Source organism: Ostrea edulis, chromosome 3 (genome assembly GCF_947568905.1).
Source record: "Ostrea edulis chromosome 3, xbOstEdul1.1, whole genome shotgun sequence".
Lineage (NCBI taxonomy): Eukaryota > Metazoa > Mollusca > Bivalvia > Ostreida > Ostreidae > Ostrea > Ostrea edulis.
This window is the reverse complement of record NC_079166.1, coordinates 58,723,957-58,749,503: the sequence shown is the minus strand read 5'-3', so window position 1 is coordinate 58,749,503 and position 25,547 is coordinate 58,723,957. Positions and strand designations below refer to the sequence as shown.

Below are 25,547 nucleotides of genomic sequence, written 5' to 3'. Positions count from 1 at the left end.
CATTGGATAAAATGTAACGCAAAGGGACTTAAATTTCGATAACCAATAGATGGCGCGGCCCAAGTAACTATAAATCCGCTAAGGTTGAATAAAGAACAGTGGATCGTAACCTATGGCAATCGAAGATGCGTGCATTTATTTCATAAGGCATACCGGAAATGCTCAAGTAACGAAGTCAAGTGAACCAATGAAATTGCATTTTCCAGTGGACGATTTAAATCGTTCAGCGGCACAACGTCAGCATTATTCAGATACACAAAGAAATGGAACGGTTCACGCATCATCATCGTCGGAAACCCACTTTTCGACGATGACGCATTATCTACTGATCAATTAGTGACTTTCCAAGACTAGCGATGGTGGAGGGAATCAAGATACAAAAAAGTGATGCAACCCAGATGTCTGATCTTTTAATGATTGGAAAATTAGAGCATGTAGATTTCATGTGATATATTTATACATACAATACTGCGTCACTCACGGTATTCACTGTGAGTGTGTGGTTATCATCAACAGTAAAATTCATAACGGAACAATTTAATGACCCTATCTGAAATAGTTTCATTAATGTCAGTTTGTTAGTACAGCAAAATCATTGATGAAATTCGTTCGATGAAAATTACCACAAAATATTTACTTATATGTATACTAAGGACTCTAGAACACTAAACATAGACTTTGATACACGACCATGGTTTTCAGATTTTTTCCGAAATATTTTTTTATGCCGAGCGCTTGATGAAGGGAATGTCGTCAGCGATTCAAAGTCCGTCATATACGAAGTTTGAACTGACATTCTATTCAAAAAGCGAGCGCTCTAACACTGAGCCACTACAATAGAGAGTAATTTGTTGATGACGATAATATTTGATGTTGACCGTACAAGTATTCAAAATGAAGGTACACATAATCTTATTGCAGTCAATAACTTGTATATCATTGTGGCTGCATATACATTGCTTTTATTTCTGTATCGTCATCATACATGTATTTCTTTGGAAGTTTGAATGCCGGTCTAAATCTGATGGTGTTTATTTTCCGAATCATCGGTGACCCAACGCACCATAGTATGAGCACAGACTGAATTCGTGGTAGTCTGCAAGTGATCTGCTATTTCATGGGACATTATTGCGGGTTCCTGAAGTCGAGGTTCTCAATCAGTTTCTGATATGAAGATTTGATGCCAGAAAAAAAAACCGCAATATGTCGATGATGGGAAATGTTGAAGTAAGTAGTTCCCTGCCTGAATCTTGCGAGTTTTGTTGATCACTCCATGTAAATGTCCTCCGTCGGGTGTGTGAAGGCCATGTACTCCTGATAAAATCTCTTGAAAGCATCTCTGAAAGAAATAAACGGGTATAATTAAATTTATAGTAGAGGATTTATCAAAACATAAACAGCCAATTGTGGCTAACGTTAAAATGTATAAGCTCGATTGACGTTTTCACGTTAAGTTTTCACCGTTAAATTGATGTTAACTTAATGTTAGTCACAATCGACTGTGTAGACCATCCGACAAATTTTCAAACAAGGATAATAATAGCAAACAGATCTCGTCACGATATTGTCTAGAATCACGTGACTTACCCGAGGACCTCAGAAACAGATCTCGTGAAGATAATGTCTAGAAACACGTGACTTACCCGAGGGCATCAGAAACAGATCTCGTTAAGATATTGTCTAGAAACACGTGACTTACCCGAGGGCATCAGAAACAGATCTCGTCGACTTATTGCCCAGAAACACGTGGCATGCGAAACGACATGATGTTGGATGTTTCGTAATAAATCCGAAATACCTATACAGAAAAAAAGATTCGTATAATAACCAATAATAACTTATCAATTGAAGGTAATTAATTTTACGGACCGACACTCACCGTTCGTTTCGGGGATGAAAACCGCAGAAAGAAATGTTTTTCAGCGCAAAGAAATGAGTAAAATGGTCATCTGTTTCATGCTGAAAGGAAATGGCGCAATAACATTAAAGTCACACAGAACAACAGTTATTCACATTTCATTGTGTGAGGAATTTGAAATCGATTAATACTTTGTACAGTAATGTGAACTTTTTGAAATTTACCCCCAATTTACTCTTGTCGAGCATGCGTATTCCATACTGACTGATTTCCACTGATACGATAGGTGGCGGTGCGGAGGCCTTGGCTGATCGACGGGAGAGCGCCACCTACAAATAGACAAATGTCGCGAATACTTCAGATTGCTATTCAAAAGTTCGTGTTTTGCAAAATCGGTTGATATCTTGGAAGTCCTGGTGGGTTTTCAGTTATTCTGATTGACTAAGTAAATGTATGCTAATTAGATTAAACACCACGTGATCGGACCTTGTTAATAGCCTGACACAGAACGTCGTCTCCTTTATGACCGCTCACTTCCACTGACCCCAAAAACCTCATGTTGAAATGGGAATTCCCATCTTCGTCTAAAAATAAAATGCATAGCATAACTTTATCCTATAAACAATATCTCAGCATGCCATCAATATTACATCCCTTATTTAAAACCGAATCCTTACATAACTTTAAGAAGTTCGATTTTTATAGGTAAAACAAGATAGATATATTACCCGTGTCGGGCTCCTCCAGAAATTTAAGATCTGTGGCGTACATAGACGGGAAAATGCCTCGCCTGAAACTCCGTAAGTTAACACCTGTGGGAGAAATGATCAGGATTAAAATGGCACTAGTTAGCTTAATGCAAGGAAGCAAGTATCACTACGGAAGAAACACCAAACGGTTACCGTAAACCAGGAGGTTATAATACTTTTACTGTACGCATACTCAAACTCAGCCATGTTTGTTTGAATACATCTCTGAGCAAGCTCCAACCATACTCAAAAAATCTTGAGCATGTACTTCCTTGCAGTATGAGAATAATTTCATAAAAGTTTTATGAACTTCATTTTTGAATATGAGTACGATTTAGAGCACGGAGTTTGAGTATGAAAACGTGCTCAACATGGTTTTATAACCTCCAAGCCAGCTCTTAAGCGCGTTAACGAAATTCTACTGCAGATGTTGAGTCATTCGCAAAAATTATTCACCATTAGTGTGTTTCCCTTTGGCGATTCGTAAATAAAAGTAACGCTTACAAGAAGTGGTCTATACAGTACATTTGTATCACTCTGAATATCACACTAAACTGATGTTATTTCACGTACAAAACCTGAAATTTGTATCTACCTCCCTAAGATAGTATCCCGTGCCCGATTAGGGCGACACTACCCTAGTATCCCGTGCCCGATTAGGGCGACACTAACCTTCACACCAGAGGTCGTCGTCCAAACGAAACACATGTATCGGATCTCCGATCTCTACAGGAATTTCATCTTTGTGGCGGGGAACAAATCTATGCATGCCTCGATGCGTCACTTCCAAATCCAAGAAGCGTGTGTCCCCAAAAACAGATGACGATCTTCGGCTTGGATCTGATGTTAAAAATGTCAATGAAATATTTCGTAAGTTGATGATTTAGATTGGTTTATCCCTTACCCAGACGTTTAATCAAAATACCGAGTGCACTGTGACCCGTTTGCTCTCAAACCATACATATGAATAATTATAAAATGTTGGAGAATAATCTCACCATCACCACTATCCCTTCTTTTCCTGTCATCTGACGTCAGTAGAGCAGACGAAGAAGCAGACGACCCACTCACTTCCTCTTTTGACGCAATGTACTTATTGTGATCTTTGGCCTCTGTGCGTTTTTGTGACGTAATGGAACATAACCTACTGTTCACTTTCTCCGTTCTATTTGGCGCTTCTACATCTGCATCGGAACTGGAGTCCGTTGAACAAGAACGTCCACTGTCCCCAGACAGATGTCGCGCGTCCTTGGACATGAAACTCGATCGGAGCCTCGGTCTGGTGTCTGGAACGGAGTCCTCCGAAAGATAGACGTTGTCAGACGACAGGCATGGCGCCGTGTTACCGGATACCGAGTTGAAGCAGCCGTTCTTAAGCTCGTCTAGATACTGTTTACTGAATTTAGGATACACTTTCTCCTGTTTTGGGGGCTGTTCGGGAAGAAACACGTCATCATTATCCCCTCGCAGCAGCGCTTCTTGGAGTTCGTCTGCCAAACATCTCTCATTTATAGGTTTTACATCCGGACCTCTATTTGGTGTCACTACTGTAGGGAAAAAAATCAAACTTTATTGTAATCAATGGATAACATCAATCTACCTCTAACAATTCCGCTTGTTATGTTATTCATTGGGGACAGTACACAATGTTGGGGTTTTTTTTTATTTGGATAGTACGTCCTGTTATATATTGGGGATGGTACACTATATATATATATATATATATATATATATATATACACACACACACATATATATATATATATATATATATATTTCAAAAGCAAGATAAAACATACAGGATTGACTATTCTCATATTTGTTGGACGTGTTGAGGTGTGGTGAGTTGTATGCGATGACTACAGCATCCATCTAATCTTTTGACACATATGAAATTGGGCACGTGGTTCTTTTTGTGTCAAGGTTATTTCAAGGTCACAAACATTTTATACCAGATGATCTTGACGTCCCCATAGTGTAGGCAATAGGTATACCCACTTGTGTTTTAGTGGACATTTTGTTCATCATTAGATATGAATGTATTTCTTTCTGTTCGCATCAGAACTAATGAAGCACTTGAGAATTCAATAGTGAAGTAGATTGAATTCCCTCTATTAATTTAAAGCGGCATTAACTGTGAAAATTATGACAACCCTTTTTTTAATCTCTCATTGGGATGGGAATATATATTAGAGACTATTGAAAATTCATTTTGTACAAAAAACAAGAGAAACCTAATAAAATACGTTAGATAACCGTTTTTAGTGTATAGAAATATATATGGAAGAGTTATTGGCCTGCAAGACAATAATTATTTAATCACCTGGTTTCGGGGCCACCAACGTTGAGATTTTGATATGTTGGTGGCCCCGGAGCCAGACTTACATATTCATGTGCAGTGTTTTGAGGTTAAAAAATGTTTCAAATAGTAAATACTAGTGTTTTTACTTCGATACATAATATAGAGCAATTTTCTGAGTCTTTGAATTTTGTTGACAAAAATTACAGTTAACGCCCCTCTAGAACCTTGTACATATATAAGCGCACCCTGTTGTCCAATGCAGTTGTGTAATTATCGAATACACCATCAACCTTTTTTTTTAATCGAAGTATTCGTACTTTAGTCAGACTGAAGAAATCCATGTTCTTGAATTGTAACTTCCATCTGGGAAAACGACTTAGTAAACGATAAAGAACTAGACCAGACCCTTCTAAGACGCTGAAAAAATCCATTCCACCAGGAGGTGGTCTGTATCAACTCGACATCTTCCATGCGACCTACTTAGATTGACTGAAAATTTAGGTAAAGGAAAGTTAGCTGAACAGGCAGATTAATCGTTGATGCAGGGCTTGACAACTGACCAAAACACCAATGATGAGATGAGGACATCATCAAAGCACTCAATGAACAAATTGTATTTACCGATTACGTGATTCTGCGATGAAGGAACTGTGGGTAATTTTCGTGGTTTCCGGTTACCTCTCGTTAATACTGGTTTCACCACGTGACTACTTGTAAGCGTGCTGGGCCTCTTCGCTGCCGCTGTCTTCGTCTGCTAAAAGAAATTCTTAATTCTTATCAGTTTGATCCCCCAAAACACTCGATATCTGCATGGATTTTATAAAAGAAGTATTATTGATATTTTTCTGATGTTATTGTATATAGAAGATTACGGTGGAATCCCCATTGTTCGTTGTATATTGTTGATTCTATATATTGTATCGTATGACCGATAATGACGTCTCTGATAAACATTTTTGTTTTTAGATTTAAAATGAAATTTCAAAATTCATTCATTCATGGAACATGTAATCAGATTTTTTTTTGTCTGCTATCACATAGTGGTATTGTACGAACCTGTACTTCATGTATGAGTGGTACCTCTTCCGGACCCACGTGACCGGAGGCTTTGATACTCACTCTATCGCTTTGGTTTTTAGCGCTGTGATATTGGTTATTGATAACGTTGTTCAGTTGTTCTAGGGTTTTCTGTTGAATCTGCAGGGGAGACAACGCTTGTTTCTCGTCTCCTTCGTCTTTAGTGCACTCTACTTCCGGTGATGCTGCGCGCGTCGTTAGACATGACAGGATAAACTGTTCTTTCTTTAGATCAGAGTCGTAGTCGTTCAGGTCCTCTGGGAAATTTTCAGGGCTAATATCGTGGGTTAATCTAAAATATCACAAATCGATATTTATCATATTTTTTCTTTCGACTGTCTGCTGATACTAGCTGACGTTCAAGTATGACACGTCACAGTAGTGATTTCAGACGGAATACCACAGACACGGGAAGACTTGATTATCGCTCGTCATTCCTTTTAAAATATACCAATAATCATACGCTTGTCTGACTACGGTTTAGGGCAGCTCAATGTTCAAATTCAGTCTATAAATAAGGTTTGTGTAATGCTGTACATAATATACAAATATAGCCTTTTGATGAGGTAAGACCATATATATTACATGTACTGACCTCAGAGAATAACATATCGACCGAGCACGTAGTGGGAGGTCGATATGCTATTCTATGAGGTTGATATACTTGTGGAATGACTGAATATAAAGACTGTATATATATATATATATATATATATATATATATATATATATATATATATATGAATATATGTCCAATGTTTTCATTGGTTGGTGGATAACAGGTTGCCACTTCCCCTAGGAGAACAAAATCCATTTTATTTGGTCCATCAAGAAATAGTATTACGAATTTCGATATTATGTGTAATGGCCATGTTATCAAAAAGTTCTGAAAATGTCAAATATTTAGATATCTGTATTGATAAATTTCTCTTTTGTGAAAATATTGTTAAGAATCATACAAAACGTTAACAACAGATTCAAAATTTTAAAAATAGAAATTCAATTTGTCTTAATATGCAATCAAGAAACAGCATAGGTTCTGCTTTGATACAATTTTAATTCGACTGTGCCTGTTATTTCTGGTTTTGTGGTATTAGTAAGCAACTCAAAATAAAGTGGTAATGTTTATTGTAAATCTAGATCCAAGAGAGAATATCTCCTGTAACACTTTCTAAATATATTATTTTAAAGGGTTAAATCATTGCTGAGATTATATGACGGGTTTCAATCTTCTATTTCATGACGGTGATATACCTGAATAAAATGACATATCTACCTATTTGCTCTCATTTCTTAAGGTGGATCAATCCTCATGTGACTTACCAATATTAATGGTTGGTTGAAAGTGGAAAAACTGTATTAATTTCAACTCAATATAGTTATATTTAATTAATAACCAAAGAAAATGTGTATGTTGCCACATTTTTTAAAGATGTCAGACATACAAAAACAGAAGTATATGTTTTAAAACAATCACACATTTTCGTTATACAGAATAATCAAAATAGATAAAAACTTGTTATATCAACAGTTTAAAAAAACTGCCAATTCATTAATATGTATAAATTAATTGTGGATATTTGGGAAATCATGTAGAATAGACATACAGTAGAAGAAATACCAGCATAGGGGTTATTGCCTTTGACAACTTTTTTTTTTTTTAATTTTAAGTAATTCATTGTCTATGGAAAATATAAACTTTTTCAGTGTCAAAAGTTTACCAAATTATATATTTTATTCAATGAATAAAATTCCTCTGAAAGATATATTTTTATCATGCACAAAGTTTAATTTGATAAAGATTTTTGCAAAAACCTATGACATCACATGAGGATCGATCAGCCTTAACGTAGTTCCACACTCCTGTGACGTCATAAGATTTTGCAAAGTCAATGATTTAATGACTGGAACATAAATTTTGTTGGAGTCTTTTTCAATAGTTATTTTTAAAAAAATTGTCAGCCATAAAATATTTCAAAAGTCTTAGATATATCTGAATAGTCAATTATATGTTTCAAAATATTGAATCCAAGGACAATAACTCCGTTTTCAATAAATTATTTATCAAGTCCATTATGCGATAGATTTCCTTTATTTTTCACAAACATTTTACCAAGGTGATAAGGAATCATTATCTGTGTCTTTTTGTGAAATTACATAAAATTTTAATCCATGAGTGATTTTGAATAGCTCAGCTGTATGGTGCCAGATTTCGGTTTTTTATGGGTGTATATATACTCTAGAAGCTATAAATTCGAAATTATTAAGGAAAGGTGTAGATTTTTTTCATAAATAACTATAACATATGTACATCTACTAATATAAACAGAAAAAATGATATGTAAACCATGCTATAAGGAAACTGTGTCCACATTTATTCGTTTTTAACATTTTGGAGAACAACGCTAATTCAATAATTCTGCACTTATTATTCTAAAACTTGATGAACATATTGAAAATGACATGTGTTTTAGTTATGGAAATGTTTCTTGATAAATAAATGCAATTAAACAATTTTCTTGTTGTTTTTATTTTAAAATAATGACAAATAACTGTTTCCAATGAATGTCATAAAAATCTACATAGGGGTACATGACTTCAGTAGTGTCTGTAATGAAAATTAATATGGAAATCCTTGACTAATTTGCATTTTTTCATTACTCTGAATGTTAATTTATTGATTCCAAACAAAAAAAATGCTACCTAAACCCCAAAAATCCAGGACTAAGGACCCACCTTAAAACAAATATTTCTCAAATTTCATAACCTTGCGTTTTTGTTTGCATATGTGATTTTGACTTAAAATATGGATAGTTTAGAAAAATCGGTTAAGTTACACATTCCTTTAAAAATGCACGAAAAAATTAGGTTTGTTGGTGAATAAAACACCATTAAGGTATTGATCGTTATACGAATATCTGGAATCTAGGTGAGGGAACCCTGTGTTGACTATTACCGTACGTCTACATTCAATTGAATAATTCATATTTCCTAAATTACGAAATACGGCTTTTGTGTTAAGTTCAGTTCTAGAGAATTAATGTCATCCGAATTTAAAACATTCCATTTTGTGAACAGATTAATCTCGCTTTCCTCAGACTCTCGCTTTCGAGACTTGCGCAAGTCTCGAAAGCGAGAGTCTGGGGAGAGTGAGACTGATCAACATATGTATAGTACACAAGTATAGCCTTTTTTTAAAAGCTTGCCGTCTTTAGCAACAACTTGAAAGAGTGAACTTGAATTATCTCTTTGTTTTCATTAAAAATTGATATCCTTACGAAAGCAGTATTCTGAGTCCCATTGTATAGGATTTTCTTCACAAGTATGACCTTGAATGTGAATGGCATTTGTACTAATCAAAAACCACTGCTTCCTATATTAACACTGATTAAAGCCTCTACATGTATATCAAAACAAAGAAAATTAGACTTTTATTGTGTTTAATAAAATATTAATTTTCAAGACGAGTAATGAAACAAAGGAAACAGGTTTGAATTGCTCATTTTTTTTCTTCATACAAATCATTCTTGCACAAGTAGTACAACTGTGTTAGAAATGAACATGGATAAAAACCTGAAAATACCGTAATAGCTTTGCCACATATTAGATCTATATCATAACGGTATTTAAGCTAGGTTTGATGGAAAAGATGAATAATTGTTTTTAAGATGGTAGCAATTGTAAGGAATTGAAATTTTGTCCTAAAAGAATAGATAATTTTACCACAGAAGTGTAGGGGGAAAATGCAAAAGCTTCAAATTAATCTGATACATGTATAGTTTAATTTTTACAGTAAGAGTAATCAACAGCATTATTTAGACTTGTTTATCAAATTGTGGTAACAGGTGGACGGATTGCACCTTGTATGCTGTTTTTAAAAAAAGCTAGTGAACTTCATTTTGTGGACAGGTCTGATTATTTTCATGCAATTCTTAGCTATGTGACAACAAGACTGTTTGTAGTGATTAGCCCCACCAAATAGAAAATTCCCAAAATGAAAGGTGGAGACAACGAATAATGATTAATCTCATAATAAAATACAAACAAACAAAACAAAGAAAAACGAGTGTTTCTGTTATTATGCATATTTTAAAAAAAGATGAGATAATTTCTCTGAATAGTGATATTAATAGTTGTGTGTCAATTTCATTAACTGTTGTTTTCTTTTGTTCGTTTTGTCAGTTTTTAAGATTGAAAATCTTGTTTTGAAATCGTTAACTTGTACGTAGATTTGATCACAGGAAATACCTTCCTTGGGTAGAACAGCATTCTAACCAATGGAAATTAAGAAAAATTTTACATCATGCATTTTCCACCAATCACAACAGAGAGGAAGTGCACAGTCCGAAGACTGTAAACCACTTCAACTACGTCTACCTTCTTCCAAGGAAGACACAAATGATTCATATATAGACATGGTACATGGATTAAGATTTGCACAGAGTAAATGGATTTAGTTTGGGGTTTATGTTAAAACAGTGCATGGACTGTATATTGTGACTTACTTTAAGACATACATATACCGAACACATACACGAAGACTTAGATTATGACGTATACAGACAAATGTCGTCATCCCATATAGTTCTACCCTTTCAAGACAAGACAGTTATTCATCGTGTGTATGATATTTACAATACGCTGAATTAATCGATGATAGACAAGTACCAGTTACAGCCTTTGAATCTTTGACTACTGCGTTACAGAATCTGTCGATTCGGCATTTACATCGAAGGTCACACACACCCCAATTCGGGAAAAGAAAATCAATGACATCTGTACTGTTTTGATATAGAGATCTTGCCTTAAATATTCCTATTGGTTCTACGCTCATTGGATATCGGAGAATGTTTCCCGAAGCATATGTAGTCCAATCGATTGCTTCAATGTCCTATTAACGTGTCTAAAACGCAACTTTTCACACTAAAATGAATTAGACATAACAAGCAAAAGAAACATTGATTACTAATACCCAATACAATACGTACATCATGGATTCAGCATCTGGCATTGAATATATAAGTTCCAAATCATCAGACTTTATATCTTTAGAAATCATAGAATAAGCACCACCATTAACCAGTCTCTAGAATTACCCTCTCCGGCACTAATATGTGTCGTCCTGATTCCTGTACGTGGCCTTACAGAAATGTGAGTACAACACAGAACTTGTAGATTACTCTCGCGTCATCCCCTTGCCCCTTACCCCGTTGACGAGACTAGCCCCTGGTACTGACCTGAGAGAATAATCTGGTGGGAGAAAACAATTCAATTTCAACATTTTCTCAGAATCCTTCAGCCATACTGTACACTAGGACAATCCCGGAATCGATTGTGACGTCAAGAGGTTTATTATGATAATCATGGACTGGTCGATATCTGTCTCGACATCGTTTTCCTGTAGATCTTTTTCTCTCTCTTGGTCTATCGGTATACAAGCATTCGTTTTGAACGGCAATATTTTTAATATCTGAAGAAATAATGGATTACGTGTGCTCAGGCTATCGAAATCTCAAAAAGGCAATTCGAATGGATGGGGCACATTGCTTAAATCTACAAAATATAATTCATGTATTTGATAAATCCTACATTAAACTCGTAAAACGACAGTATTCTCTCCAAGGTGTGGCTGTTTATTCACATCGTATGCACGTGATGTCTGTATACTACCCGTCTACTCTAGTCAGGGGTAAAATCAGTTTAACGATGTATGCTACACCAGAGAAATTTGATGTAGATGAAAAGTGGAGGATATGTACAACAATATTTTGAAGTTGAAATTTTTCAAATTTACTTAATTTTGTCAAAAAATACAATTTTAGTAGAAGGTAATCTGAAAAAAAAATTAAAACCCCTGCTAGACTTGAACCTGCAACCTACAGTTTAGTAGTCGGTATGCTAACCTACTGAGCTAGCTGTCTTCATTGAAAAGGAAGTCAAATGTTGCTGGTGTAGATTTTTTTCCTCCATATTTTTAAAGGAAGTCAGCTATTAAGACGATGTAGAGTATCTCCTTAAACTCAATCTCGGAACGTCATATGAGAGTATGCAAAGATTCCTTCTGCCAGAACTAATTTTACGAAGCAAAGAAAACAGCTGAAAGTTTATTAAAAGTTACTGCTTATTCAAGGAAAAACGAGAATATTTGTATAGGAAATCCAGATCAGGTTATCAAAACTGTATATAAAGTTATTCAATCGGAGACCGAGTGATGTTTCGATTGATAAAATTATAATGGGCCGGCTTGTGTCGGCCTATTCTATAAGTTTGGAGAAGTCGCATGCGTCTCTGCGGGACAGGTGTCTGTTACCGCGGAAGTGTTCTAATAAAGAATGACGTCTTTTATACATTTATTTATTTTTTTAAAGACATTTTTATGACCTACATCACGGTAAGCGTTTTCGTAAAAATGGAAAGAACTTCCCCACTTTAGCTGTAGCTTGTGGTCTCTTTTTACCATCTCTCTTTTCGGAAAAAAAAAAGATTTTTCTATTATACCACTGATTGTTACTTACTTAGTCCTCTTCGTGCTGGTCAGCACATAACGCCGTCACCAGAGACTTCCATGTTGGTCTGTCTTTTGTCCATTTCTGGACCAGTCCCCAACTCCAGTTGTTATCTCCACCGATCTTCTCCAGTTCTCTCTTGGTCTTCCTCTCTTTCTCTTGCCAGTTGGTGATCATTTCAAAGCAATCCTTGGGATGGAAGTTGGGTTCATTCTGCATACATGTCCTATCCACAGCCAGTTTTTTCTTTCTGATCGTCTGGGATAGAGGAGTGGTGTTTGTCCTTTTGTACAGTTCGTCATTTGAGATGGTGTTAGGCCAGAAGATGTGCAATATTCTGCGGAGACATTGGGTCTGAAATACATCCAGCTTGTTGGAAATAGACTTGGTTACTTTCCAAGATTCAGCACCATATAGTAGGACCGCAAGCACGTTGCTCTTGAAGATCTTAATTTTGGTGTTGGTGCTAAACTTTGTTGACCTCCAGATGTTCCGCAGAGCAGCACACGCTCCTGTGGCTTTAGAAATGCGAGCTTGTACATCTGCCTCTGAATCCCCATCAGTGGTGATCTTACTTCCTAGGTATGGGAAGTTGGTGACATCTTCTATGTTTGTGCCATTTAAAGAGATACAGTCCACTCCACTTATATTGAAGTCGGTTATATTGAAATATCTGTTATATTGAAGTTAAACTAAATCCCACAGTAGCAATATTTATGTATTTCAGCATTGGTTATATTGAACTTTGGTTATAATGAAGAATTCAGGTCGGTTCCCTGAATTTCATTATATCCGGAGTAGCCTGTAGGTTCCTCTGATATGGTATTGACCTTCATGATCTTGGTATACCACTGAATGTATCTCCAGTAAGTGTCCAGTCCTTTCCCCCTGGGATATTGGGAGATAAGGGTAAAGAATAATCTCGATTTCAAAAGAGGGCATAGCTATTAATGTTAACGAACTTTTCAGTAAAATAAAATGCCAAACCTGTAAGTGAAGGTATTGAATATTTCAAACTTTGATTATTTACTAAATCATCGGGGGCCATATGTCACAGCTAAAGTTGGGAGGTCCTTTGTGGCACTTAACATCTCTATTCAAGTAAAATATATTCTCCAACAAGACGTAATCACCCCCCTCTCACAATAATTTGTTCAGGGAGTTTTCATCGGATATATTTCTTTTGTAGCATAGACTTGACGCACGTCGTAACAAAGCAAGATGAACAGTGTGTAGTTGAAATGACAGAATTCCAAAACTGTCTACTCGAGTTGAAAATTCTTTTTGCATCACATGAACAATGATTTTCTCCGCATTGTTCATCCTCGCACTACCGGAGGACACGTTCTTGTCTAAATAAGAGGTCCGTGAGCGGTAGTACTCACCGAGTCCAAATGAACCCTGTTTATTCTTCAAAGATATTTTATCCTCTTTATTTCCACGAAAATTGTTGACCCTTATCATGACCCTAGCCCTAAAGGGTCATGACTTTGAATCCACACAACATACTGACACATCACCACTAATTTAAACCTCCGGTTAGCGCTAAGGGCCGTGACAGTGAGGATGCTTAAGCGTGCCAACGCCTGCCGCCATACCTCTGTTTATAACGTCATATCTGAAAGATTTGTGAATCTCATTTCTAAATAACGAACGTATGGTGAAGTAGCAATCACTCTGATTACGTCTTAGGCTTAACGTGGCCACGGCACGTGAACTTACGACCTCCAGGTTTGGAAGCAGACACTAAGTCCAGATACATGTATGAAGAACCTTGAATCTGCAGTAACCGATAACGCTTGTATATCAATATACCTAAGCATAGCTCTGCTTTACTTGATGGCCCTTCAACACTGAAAAAACTTGAATCTCCATCCAAGTGCCGAGTTTAGTTGAAATTGGCCCCGTGGTTCTCGTGAAGATGATATTGTGAAAAGGTTATCATGTAGCCGACGACAGACAACAGAAAAATGTCCATCTGAAAAGCTCAATTGAACCTTCGACTCAGGTGAGGTAGATCACTGTTCGTCATTTTCACCTTTCTAGAAAAGCTAAGATTGATTTGTAGGACAATGGAGAGACATGCACAGATGCAGAATGAGTTTATTGTGTCTAGAGCAACTACATCTGATCAACAGAAACTTACAGCTCTATACAAAAATTCTCATCAACAGAAACTTACAGCTCTATACAAAAATTCTCACACAGATCTGAACCAAAAAAATCCTACACTTCTGTACAAGTCCTCAAACAGATCTGATCCATTATCACATTCAATATGGCAGATTCAGTTCAGATTTATTTGTTAAGATTGTCTGTATGTGCAGTCCACAAGTAGAACGGAAGAATGAGCGAGCAAACCCACAGGGAGGAGATAGCCGTTTTCGATTTAAGGTCATACACAACGTTTCACACATTTAATCGTTTGTGACATTTTGGGTAGGATTCACTTGTATCTTGCCTCTATGAACGAAAAACCTCAAGGTACATTATCAAATTTGTTTAAATGTTTGCATTTTTAAAAATAGTTTCTGGTTGTGGAAAATGAAAACTGTAAACTCTTGTATATATATGGGGAAAAAAACTACAGCTTTATATTATTGTAGCAAAGAAGGGGAGAAAACTCTTTGGATCAATCAGAGATCATACCCTTGCACACTACTATTTATGTGACCTAGACATCGAACTAACCAGGCAGATGTAAGAAGTATAGTGTAGTATTACTACAAAATAAAATATAAACATATTCAAGAAATTCTCATATCAAAGACATGAAAAAAATGGTTTTAGAAAAAACGACCAAAACGTTGCCTATAACATTAACTGGTTTTTTTTTTTTTTAGTTTCTTCCACTGTCTGTACATACAAAATATGGAGAGAGAGAGAAAATTGACAGAATTGCTGTGTGATTTATACATTTGATGGACTTACACATGTATCATTTAAATCTCATTTGTTGCAACATATCATATGTGCTGTAATAGTGAACGTCGAAATATTGTAGTTCCAAACATATTACTATCAACCATACGAGTGGAATTCTGAATTTCATTACTTCGTATATATTCGATTTTTAGTTCAGAAACCTGTTGCTTATATTTACTGAGTGGAATTTAGTAAATTTCATTATTTAACATCTATTAGATTTTTAGTTCAGAAACCCGATGTTTTTATTTACAAAGTGGAATTTAGTAAATTTCGTTACATTTACAAAGCACATTGAGGCAAGTTTTATCCCGAGTATTTGACAATCTGCAGTGTTTTATGCATGTCTTTCCACTTTGTATATAGTAGGGTTAATATTTTTAGTCGAGGGGACCTGGAATGTGTTGGCCGTCTCTGATACACATCTACCTGTACTGAAATTATAAAACAATCACAGATAAGTCTGCATAATAAGGGCATCAGAGCCTCTGAGGGGGTACCTTAAACATTACAGGGGCTTCTAAGGGGTACCTAACACATTGTAGGGGCCTCTAAGGGGTACCTAACATATTGTGGTCTCAAAGGGGTACCTAACATATTCCATACACACTTTTCATAATATTGTTATTTACATAAATACATTCCATTAAATACAACATTGAATAATATGTATATATGTATATATATTAATGTTAATAAAATGTATTTTGGGGCACCAATATACTAAAAATTTCGACTTATACCAGAATAACACATACTATACATAGTAACAAACGGATATAACAGCGATCATACTAGGGTGTAAAACAAATCAGCCATCTAACACTCATTCTATCACCCTCCCCATTTTCCAAATAAATACAGGGTCTAGACATACAATACGTAAGACATCTTGGCTTAAACTAACTCTGCATAAGACACATTTACACCGAAATAAACAACCTACATATGTATCAGAGAATCAGGAGGTCATATGATCATAATAAAACAAAATAGAACCACAGTAACAATGTTACCATGCCAACAGATTACTAACACAACCATTCTTCCAGCCTTTCTCTCACGCGTGACTATTGTACATCTAGATATTTGTGACTAAATGTACAGTGTACAATGTGAAATGCTGACTCTCGTTCTGTCCAATGCTCGGGAACTAGGGTGGCTGTAACAGCCTGGTTACTATGGTTACCTAGAAATTGCACCACTGAATGACTAGCTGGCATACAATTTCATGAAGTATTATGGAGTTATTAGTCTCTGCGTTATTCATGGGTCAGAGTTCAAGCCTCAGTGTTTTTGATCTTCCATTGATGTCATGATGCACAAACAAGTCTTTAAAAAATTTCTTTTGAGAGTCATTTTTTCATATGCATAGATTGGATATGGATTTGAGTAGGAATGTAAAAGTTCATGGTTGCCATGGTGATGATGCACACACTTGTTCCCTGCCTTTAACTGGTTCACAAACGTTCACACGACTAAGACTCTACCTGAAATTATAAACAAAGAAATACAAAACATTAGCATACAGACAAAAGAAAAACAAGATGAGATGGACTTTTTAATTCTGAATACCTGAATAATGGTTATAAGACAGCAATTTTCATAATGCTCCGAATGGATCCTGATTGGTTTGTGCTGGCGGGCGAGGTTGTGACATCATGCTTCCCATTCCAGGTTGCATTCCGTACATCATGGGTTGCTGCATTCCCATTGGCTGTTGAATTCCCATTGGTTGCTGCATTCCCATGCTGGGCTGCATTCCCATCGGCCGGACAGCCATCATCCCTGGTTGCTGGAAAATTAATATTTTCTCAAGTAGAAAGCAAAGTGTGATGTTCAATTTCTCCTGTTCATTGGACAAATTTTCTTTACTCTCATTACATAGTGGTATTTGGACATAAAATGCCTTATTTTTCATGTAGTTTATCTTGTTGGAAATATCGAGTGAAGGCAAATTTCACATTGAAGCCATAGCTTCACCTGTTCAATACACACACACACACACACACACGATACAAAAGAAAAGTTTGTCTAAAACTGCACTCTTATGTTTCCTGAAAAGGAGAAAAATGCACTAATATCATGAGATTTCTCAATTAATTTAATGAAATTTGAGAATTTGCATCACTTAGGAATTTATGGACTCCAACTGGTGGTACATGATCTATTCTATGTTACAGTACTCTTTCTTAAAAGCTTTAAAATGTTACGGTTTACAAGGGTCCTGACATTTTATAAGAAACTCATTCAATCTTGTTGAAATATAGATATTATTAATACACAATATTAGGTCTTGAAATCTCATGATCTGATCGGTTTCTCGGGCTACTATGATTTTTTCTATAATAGTTGTGGCATCAAGGTAAATTTCTTGAGAACCAGACAATTAACTCTCTGATTCCCTGGTACGTTTGACAAAGCAGGAGAAAGCACTAGCTGCTCTGAAGACAACTGCTTACCTGCATTCCTGGCTGTACACCATACCCAATGACCGGTGCCATCATCTGAAGAAAGAAAAACACCTTTAAAACGTTCAGGGTTGATACATGGAATAAACTGTCCAATGATAACCAGACAGTGTTGACAGTGTAGGTAAAACATTCGCTAGGATCTGCTCTTTATTTCTAAAGTTTGTTTGATTATCATGTATTTCTGTAACAGTGATAAAAAAAAAATTCCTGTTGCAAATGCATTGGATGTAATACAGAAATTTTTTTTTTATAACTTCTTACACATTCTACAACAGCAAAAAGAGCTATCTGCCCTTCATGATGATTTATGACGCGGCATTCATTAGATGTTATAGTTAACACACAAATCAGAGTTTAAACTTCAAGATAATCCTTTAACAGAAATACATCTATGATGTAATTTTGAAGAAGAAGAAAATGGTGTCAACTTCTGCCTGATTTTCCATGGACAGCCAGCTTCTTAAGGTGCTTATCAAGTGAGAATTACAATACACGATATGTCATACCACATTCATCTAATTTATTTTTATCAAGTAAGAATTATAATGATATCTGATTTATTTTTCAAACTGTTCTTTGCAAATATCAATGAATAAATTTTGTCATTAATTAATTTGTTTATATACATCAATTTGATAAATTTCCTATTGTGTGACCCATCCATTTGCCAATCCATGCATGGTCGAACTGATTTGAAGCAAATGCATTTAATTTACTACTCTAATATTTGCATATCTAAAATTCAACCAAAAATAAAATTGTATATATTTAAAAAACTAAAACAAACAAAAGTCCAAGTACAAGTGTTGTTAAAGCAGTGTCTCTTCAACCCGTGTAGATAAGCTGAGTGCAGAGGCAAGGGATAAAGACAAAGATAATCTTGTTCTTCCTTAAAGATTCTAGTTGAATTCACAAATATTTCATTTCAACAATCCATAATCAAAAAAATCGCTAAAACGCATCAAAGATGCGTATGGTCGAGTTACAGTTTGGAAAATTATGCACGCTTGCATTCACGAAGTAAAAACATGCACGTATTTAATATAGTTTATAAGTATGAAGCTTTGAATGGCCGCAATAGGTATTTAGTGTGATAATGACCTTGAACTTTGGATTTCATCAGGATTTGAAGTCTGATAAACATGCTCTAGCAAGTACATGTATAAAAGTTAGAGGCAAGCTCAAAGCTACAGTATATAGTGAAAAAGAGACCTTGACCTTTTGACCTCAAAATATATAGGAACCTTCCTCTTTTGGATGTGATCAAAATATGGAAGTCCAACAAAGACGCCCCTATTAGTATGAAAGTTAAGAGACCGGACAAGCTCAAATCTATGGCATTTAGTGACAAAGTGACCTTGACCTTTTGACCTCAAAATAAATAGGAACCTTCCTCTTTTGGATGTGATCATGTTATGCAAGTCTCACAAAGATGCACCAAAAAGTATGAAAGTTAGAGACCAGACAAGCTAATTGTGGACGCCGCCTGCCCGACAATTTAAAAGCTAAAATTTGCTGCGCAACTCGGCTAACAATTCCCATATACAACCAATCGGCTTTATCTAGAATCTATCTGGTATCAGATTTCAAATGATGCGAGAAACTTCACCACATTTCTCTCAAGGTGAATTTGTTTTAATGATGAAGTGTTTAGTTAAAATTGGTGTTCAATACAACTTGTGCAGTGTCATGTTTATTGCATATGGAATACTTTAGTTGGGTCTATGGTCAATATTCAAATCACTGACACCAGAACTCTCTTTGACCTGAAGTATTTCGGATGACATTGAATAAAAACTAACACCACAACATACAACCTGTGCTGGTTCTCCTCGTACAAACTGTGGCAGGAATCCGTGCAGATAATGCGTGCAGTAACACAAAAAGAAAACATTCACTACCAACACCCGCTGGTCTGTACTATTCTCTAACCCTTTTTAATATAAGTTCCACTGTGACCAACATTTTTTTTATTTGACCTCTGAGTTCTCCAACATCTACAGATGCCTCGCTTGTATCTTCACCAACTTTTATACTTTATACAGTTTGAAATTGACTGAGTCCTTGTATCATACGTTGTACAATTGACTGAGTCTCTTACAATCCCGATGTGTTTTTTTCCTAATAAAGTTATTTCTTAATTGTGTGAACTGATGACCTCTGCCCTTCTGAGCTGATGACCTATGCCCTTCTAAGCTGATGACCTTTGCCCTTCTGACTACAGAAGTCTATCAGTGTGTTCCTCTTGCTATGATTCATTCACATCCTGAACATGAAGTCTATCACACAAGCCCACACTCATTATCGGACTATGACCTTGACGTTTGACTTTCTGCCCAAAATCTTTTTCTGATTAGTCTACTGCCTCTGAAAATGACATCTGTTCATTTATCCGGTCATTTTCTCGGTAAGACCTTTATTTTTGGATTTCCAACAAACAGTTGTATGCCTTTCTCAGACAAAATATACTTAATAGCCTTATGTCATCTTCGAATTCTAAGGGAACCAGAAATTGCTTAGTAAGCTTGTCCTTTTACAGCAGACCAGCAGGCATGGTGGGGATCTAGTGAGGACTGCACACACAACACCAGAACAACACAGAATCTCTGTATTTACCGCGGTCTGTTGAGTGTTAACCATCGTGGACTGAGTAGTCAAATTGGACTGACTATTTACCATGGGCTGGCCGTAGCTGGGGGATGTCCAGGTAGCGCTCGGTACCACTGGTGCTATTCCCTGCCAGTTCTGACCACCAGTCATTTTCTGCTCTCCCTTTGGCTGCCAGTCATGTTGCTGTCTGAAAGGAAACATTTCTGAGATTATGTTATTGTTCCTGTTGTGTCTGAATATCCAATCATTGTTGTGTAATTGTTTGACAGAGATGAATTGTTTGTTTCTTGGCATGTAGTTCTGCCTCACATTCAAATTTTTCACTCATATCTAATTAAATTTGTCAATAGGTAGATTGCCACAAATTTTGAGATCTACATAGGGCTCAATCCCATAGCATTGAGATGCTTTCTCTTGCTGATGCCAGTCATGACACAAGACTTGTGGTTTCACGATCCGAACCGAAGGATCCAAAGTTTTTGCTTCTAGTACTGGCTGCCAGGAAACAGTGGAAAGGTAATTTATCTGACGTAGGTGCAACATCCCCACGACTTGTTTTTAGATCAGTAATGCTGATCCCCCAGTCTAACCTTATGAGCTATGACCCTGATCCCTTGAATTATACTGAGCCTTTGAGTCACTTGTTTACCTGACCCCTCGACTTCTTCTTTGACCTTGATTTCTCAACTTTCTTTTTAACTTATGATCCAGATTCCTATTATTATTCTAATTTGTGATACTGACCCTTAATTTTTTTTACCAGACCCTTGATTTATTCTTTGACCTGTGACCATGATTGCTTGACTTACTTTTTGACCTGTGACCCTGACTGCTTGACAAACTTTTTGACCTGTGACCCTGGCTACTTGACTTACTTTTTGACTTGTGACCCTGACTGCACGACTTACCTTTTAACCTGTGACCTTGACTGCTCAACTTACTTTTTGACCTGTGACACGGATCCCTTGATGTTGAGGTTGCCGGCCAGCTGACTGAGACTGGAGTCCAAATCTTTGTTAATAAGTTTGTCATTTGACGAGTTGCTCGTCACACCACCAGATGATGTGGGCTTCAAAACTTCACCAAAAGCATCGAATCCTGAAAACACAGGTCACCATTAGAATTCATAATTTATAGATCACCACTATAATTCATAAATCTACAATAGGTCTACATATTAAATTTGAAAATTTATATTGTACATAAACTTTTCTTTTACATTCAAAATGAAACAATCACCATTAACCATATCATACAATTACCAACACATGTGTACATATTTTTTCTCAATAAATTATTGTTTCTCAAAATCAAAAATGAATACACTGTCGAGATGTTTATCTAATAAACATTTCAATGCTGAATGCATTTTTTTGGGGATGTTTTTTTTTCCCTTTCTTGCAGCTGCAATGTAGATAGATCAAATTTGTGCCATTTAGAAAACTGAAACAATTGAGGACAATTTGAATCATTGACAAATATTACATAGATGATTGTTGAATACAAGAAAGAACTACTTCATCTCAGAAACAATCGAAACAAAATTCTATCTATCAACAAAAGACTGGACCAGTTTAACTTTCCCGGCCAATGATACAACTGAACTCTGAAAATAACAGCAAAAACAAACTCCACAACAAAATCATACAAGATCCAAACCAAACCAAAAAAAAAAAACAACCAAAAAACAAACAAGATAGTGACCACAGAAAAGAAAAGAAACTGGGAGAGAGTTCTACAGCCATGTCACCTGCTGATTGGTCAGCTGAAATGAGGGCGGGGCTTAGGCGTCCTGGTGCTGTGGAAGGTAAGAGAGAGGAGTACACAGTTGTTAGTCAAGATCGGCTCTAGGAAACTCATTTTAACATTTTGTGTAATTCAACACTGGAATTAATTGTACACTTATGAAGTATAAGTCCATCTGTGTTACTTATTCCAAGTATTTATTGTGTAATATTATTGTTGACATAGTGTTTTTTTGTGATGTATATGTATAATGTTTAATTTTAGGATAATGTGATGCAATGTATATATTCAGTATTGGTATGTGATTTAATGTTTATTTTTGGTATCAATATGTGATGTTACGTTTATATTTGGTATTGATATGTGATGTAATGTATATATTTAGTATCAATATGTGATGTAATGTTTATTTTTGGTATAAGATACAGGTAAACTTCGATATCTTGAACTTGTCAGGACCGAAGTAAAACTTCGACATATCCAAGGGTTCGAGAAATCCAAGTTCATTAATTTGACACTACTACTGTGTAACGTTTTATGTTGCATATTGTTTTATTTGACAGGTAGATAAACACACCTTTAAAAGCGCTAAAAGTTTTAGTTCGAAGTTAGGGATTCTTTAATATGTTTGCATTTGCATGTATATTGTATATCTATTACTTTATTTGATACAGCAACACTTATATTTTACCAATTTCAGTCGTTTATCATAGCGATAATCAGTTATCACGTTCAGTTCAGTATTTCTGATACCCGGATTTGTGTTACGCTTTGTAAATGATAAACCGATCACTGTAATAATGACAAACAGAAACAGGAAATATCGCTGCCTTGGATTCTGTGTTATAGCCTGGAACTTGGTTTCGATTGTATGAACTTTAAGATTCCTTTTTATACCACTGCCAGATAATCCAACTATCTCCCGGGTTGGATACCGGGTCCTTCATATAGAATGCCGGCTCCTTCGTTACATGTAGAATGCTTATCAGATACTGAAGATTTTGAATTTTGGTGCTGATATTTAAACTAAAAAATAAGGTCTTTTATTGTTTAATTCTTGATTTCTATACCACTTTGATGTGTTTAGTGTTTGCTCTGAGTTGTAATAGTATGTATAAACATGTATTACGACAAAATCAAATTTCTATTTCAGTACATGTACTCGTCCCCGCGCTGCTTGTTGAATTATCGTGTCATCTTACGTATAAGTGTTCATTTCACGATCACCTCCAAACACCCAATCTGCAGAATTAGATAAAGCTTCCAAATCAACAGCTTGGGGCCAATAAGGCGCGATTATCGGCAATGGTTCCATGAAACTCATGCTAGAACTAACAGAGACATCCACGAGACCGTAAAATTAGCACAACGGGATGATTGTGTAATTCAGGTGTGAAGTCAATGAAGCAAGAAACTTCTTGGACTTCGAGATAACGTATGTGTTTTTAGCACTTGGGAGAGTAAATCTACTTCAAGATAAGCCAGGCATTCGAGATTTCCGTGTTCAAGATACTGGTTTTTTTAAAAATCATAAATATAGTAAAACTGGCTGGGACCGTAGACTCACTTTGAGACATCCGTGGTATTCGACATATCCGTGTTCGAGATACCGAAGTTTACCTGTATAATGCAATGTTTATATTTTGATGTATGTGTTTGATGTCCCATTGGAGAATTGTTCACTCATACAGAGACATGACAGGCTGTAGGTGAAGTGGCACACATCTCGAGTTATACATAGCATCAAAGGTCCCAACAGGGAAGTGTCAATGCCTTCCATGACACAGGTCACACTCCCGTGTTTATTAATGTCACACGATTCATTTCTAATTCCATCCCGAGTTTTTGAAAGTCACGTGACTCATTTCTAATGCCATTCCAAGATTTCTAATGTCACATGACTCATTTCTCATGCCGTCATGAGTTTTTCAATGTCACAAGACTCATTTCGTCATATGACTAATCCCGGGTGCCTGGTGAAAGAACAATTAGAAATGAAGGTCCTATGTCACAGGTTTTGAGTAAAATAAAGTACCCTCGCTTCTAAGGTTGTGAACACCATAAGTAGGCTAAAATTTGTGCCACTTCATCTACAGCTGGTGGTGTCTTTAAATGAAACAAGTCTCAAATAGGCTGCAAAACACCTTAACAAACTTAAATGCAAGTTTTATAATGCAATGTTCTCATTTTGGTATAAAGCAAAATATTGCCAACATACAAACATAACTCACAAAGTATCCCAAATACAAATTTACTCGACGATCTAGAGTTTGCTTAATATAAGTTTTGTTTCATCCTCCTATTTTAAATTTACATTTCAAATCCATTGATAACTCCTACATGTATCACGTTATATCACTATAAATATCCCATTGATAACTCCCACATGTATCACATTATATCACTATAAAAATCCCATTGATAACTCCCACATGTATCACATTATATCACTATAAATATCCCATTGATAACTCCCACATGTATCACGTTATATCGCTATAAATATCCCATTATGATTAAGCTACTCAGAATATTGCATTATGCTACGATGAATTTAACATCATGTTGATACCTGGGTCTACAGCAGGAGACAGACTTCGGTGTTGGAGGGCTTGAAAAAGCAGAAAATTTCACAATGATCATCTCCAGTTCAATTTCCAAAACTTTCTTTCTCATTCATTTTTACTCTTAAAAATTAAGACGCTACAGCTCATTTTCCACATCTTAATCATGTACTGTTTTGTTTTAAAGTTATCGTTAAACTATAGAAATCGTATCAATGCTGAAATTATGAACAATTCGCATTATGTTCAGAATTTCAGCATACATTAATTTGCTGTCAATTGCACTTTGAAGATCATCCAGAATTCAAAGGTTTCTTAAAGCTCTGGCTCAGATTTACATTACATGATTTTGAATAACGGCAAAAGTTTGTTTTTTTTAAAAAATATTTGAATACTCACTTTTTCAATTATGGGATTATTCTGTTTATTATTAATCATGATCATGATTATTTTCATGATAACCCTTCCATGCCCCTATTAACTAAACTGTGTCTTTTTAAAATGTGCTGAAGTAAAAAATTTTTTTTTTTACACATACCGAGATGTAAAATTTACTTGTCCATCAGTATCTTTGCTAGTTCCCTATGATACTGGTCCCCAAGTAAATTTTAGTTCAATTTAATTTTATCTCCAATTTTATCTCCCTCGTTTTTACTCCTTATAAGCTCGCAGAATCTGTCAGGATTCTGGGCCTACCCATCCTATGCAGGTCTAAATACCGAAACGAGGAACCAGT

At 35.8% G+C, this 25,547-nt stretch overlaps 2 protein-coding genes across 56 annotated transcripts in view; both read right to left on the bottom strand.

The window, feature by feature from the left end:
* Window positions 1-395: 395 nt before the first annotated feature.
* LOC125676107 (C-Jun-amino-terminal kinase-interacting protein 1-like) lies at window positions 396-11,422 on the bottom strand. 6 transcript variants are annotated; one of them, XM_048914003.2, is made up of 11 exons: window positions 11,224-11,422; window positions 5,966-6,278; window positions 5,531-5,663; window positions 3,606-4,154; window positions 3,280-3,447; window positions 2,587-2,670; window positions 2,345-2,442; window positions 2,083-2,187; window positions 1,880-1,959; window positions 1,700-1,798; window positions 396-1,339 (listed from the first exon to the last, which is right to left on the bottom strand). In XM_048914003.2, exons 1-11 carry the CDS (start codon window positions 11,265-11,267, stop codon window positions 1,267-1,269), a joined length of 1,746 nt encoding a protein of 581 aa, XP_048769960.1. In that variant the 5' UTR covers window positions 11,268-11,422; the 3' UTR covers window positions 396-1,266. The 6 variants fall into 6 exon arrangements, with proteins under 6 accessions (XP_048769960.1, XP_056014315.1, XP_048769958.1 ...); XM_056158340.1 differs by having other exon boundaries at window positions 5,531-5,660; XM_048914001.2 differs by having other exon boundaries at window positions 10,975-11,299.
* A 3,155-nt stretch (window positions 11,423-14,577) lies between these two features.
* Window positions 14,578-25,547, bottom strand: part of LOC125673106 (phosphatidylinositol-binding clathrin assembly protein LAP-like) — a 57,941-nt gene continuing 46,971 nt past the window's right edge. For 21 of the 50 annotated variants that reach the window (XM_048909395.2, XM_048909399.2, XM_048909394.2 and 18 more), the window contains 7 exons: window positions 24,820-24,858; window positions 22,252-22,299; window positions 21,443-21,599; window positions 20,508-20,688; window positions 17,880-17,924; window positions 16,993-17,212; window positions 14,578-16,907 (listed from right to left, as the gene is read on the bottom strand). In XM_048909395.2, the coding sequence (XP_048765352.2) occupies window positions 17,021-17,212; window positions 17,880-17,924; window positions 20,508-20,688; window positions 21,443-21,599; window positions 22,252-22,299; window positions 24,820-24,858 (662 nt within the window). In that variant the 3' untranslated portion in view covers window positions 14,578-16,907; window positions 16,993-17,020. The remainder of the gene's footprint in view (window positions 16,908-16,992; window positions 17,213-17,879; window positions 17,925-20,507; window positions 20,689-21,442; window positions 21,600-22,251; window positions 22,300-24,819; window positions 24,859-25,547) is intronic. The other 29 variants (XM_048909409.2, XM_048909418.2, XM_048909423.2 and 26 more) reach the window with 5 other exon arrangements.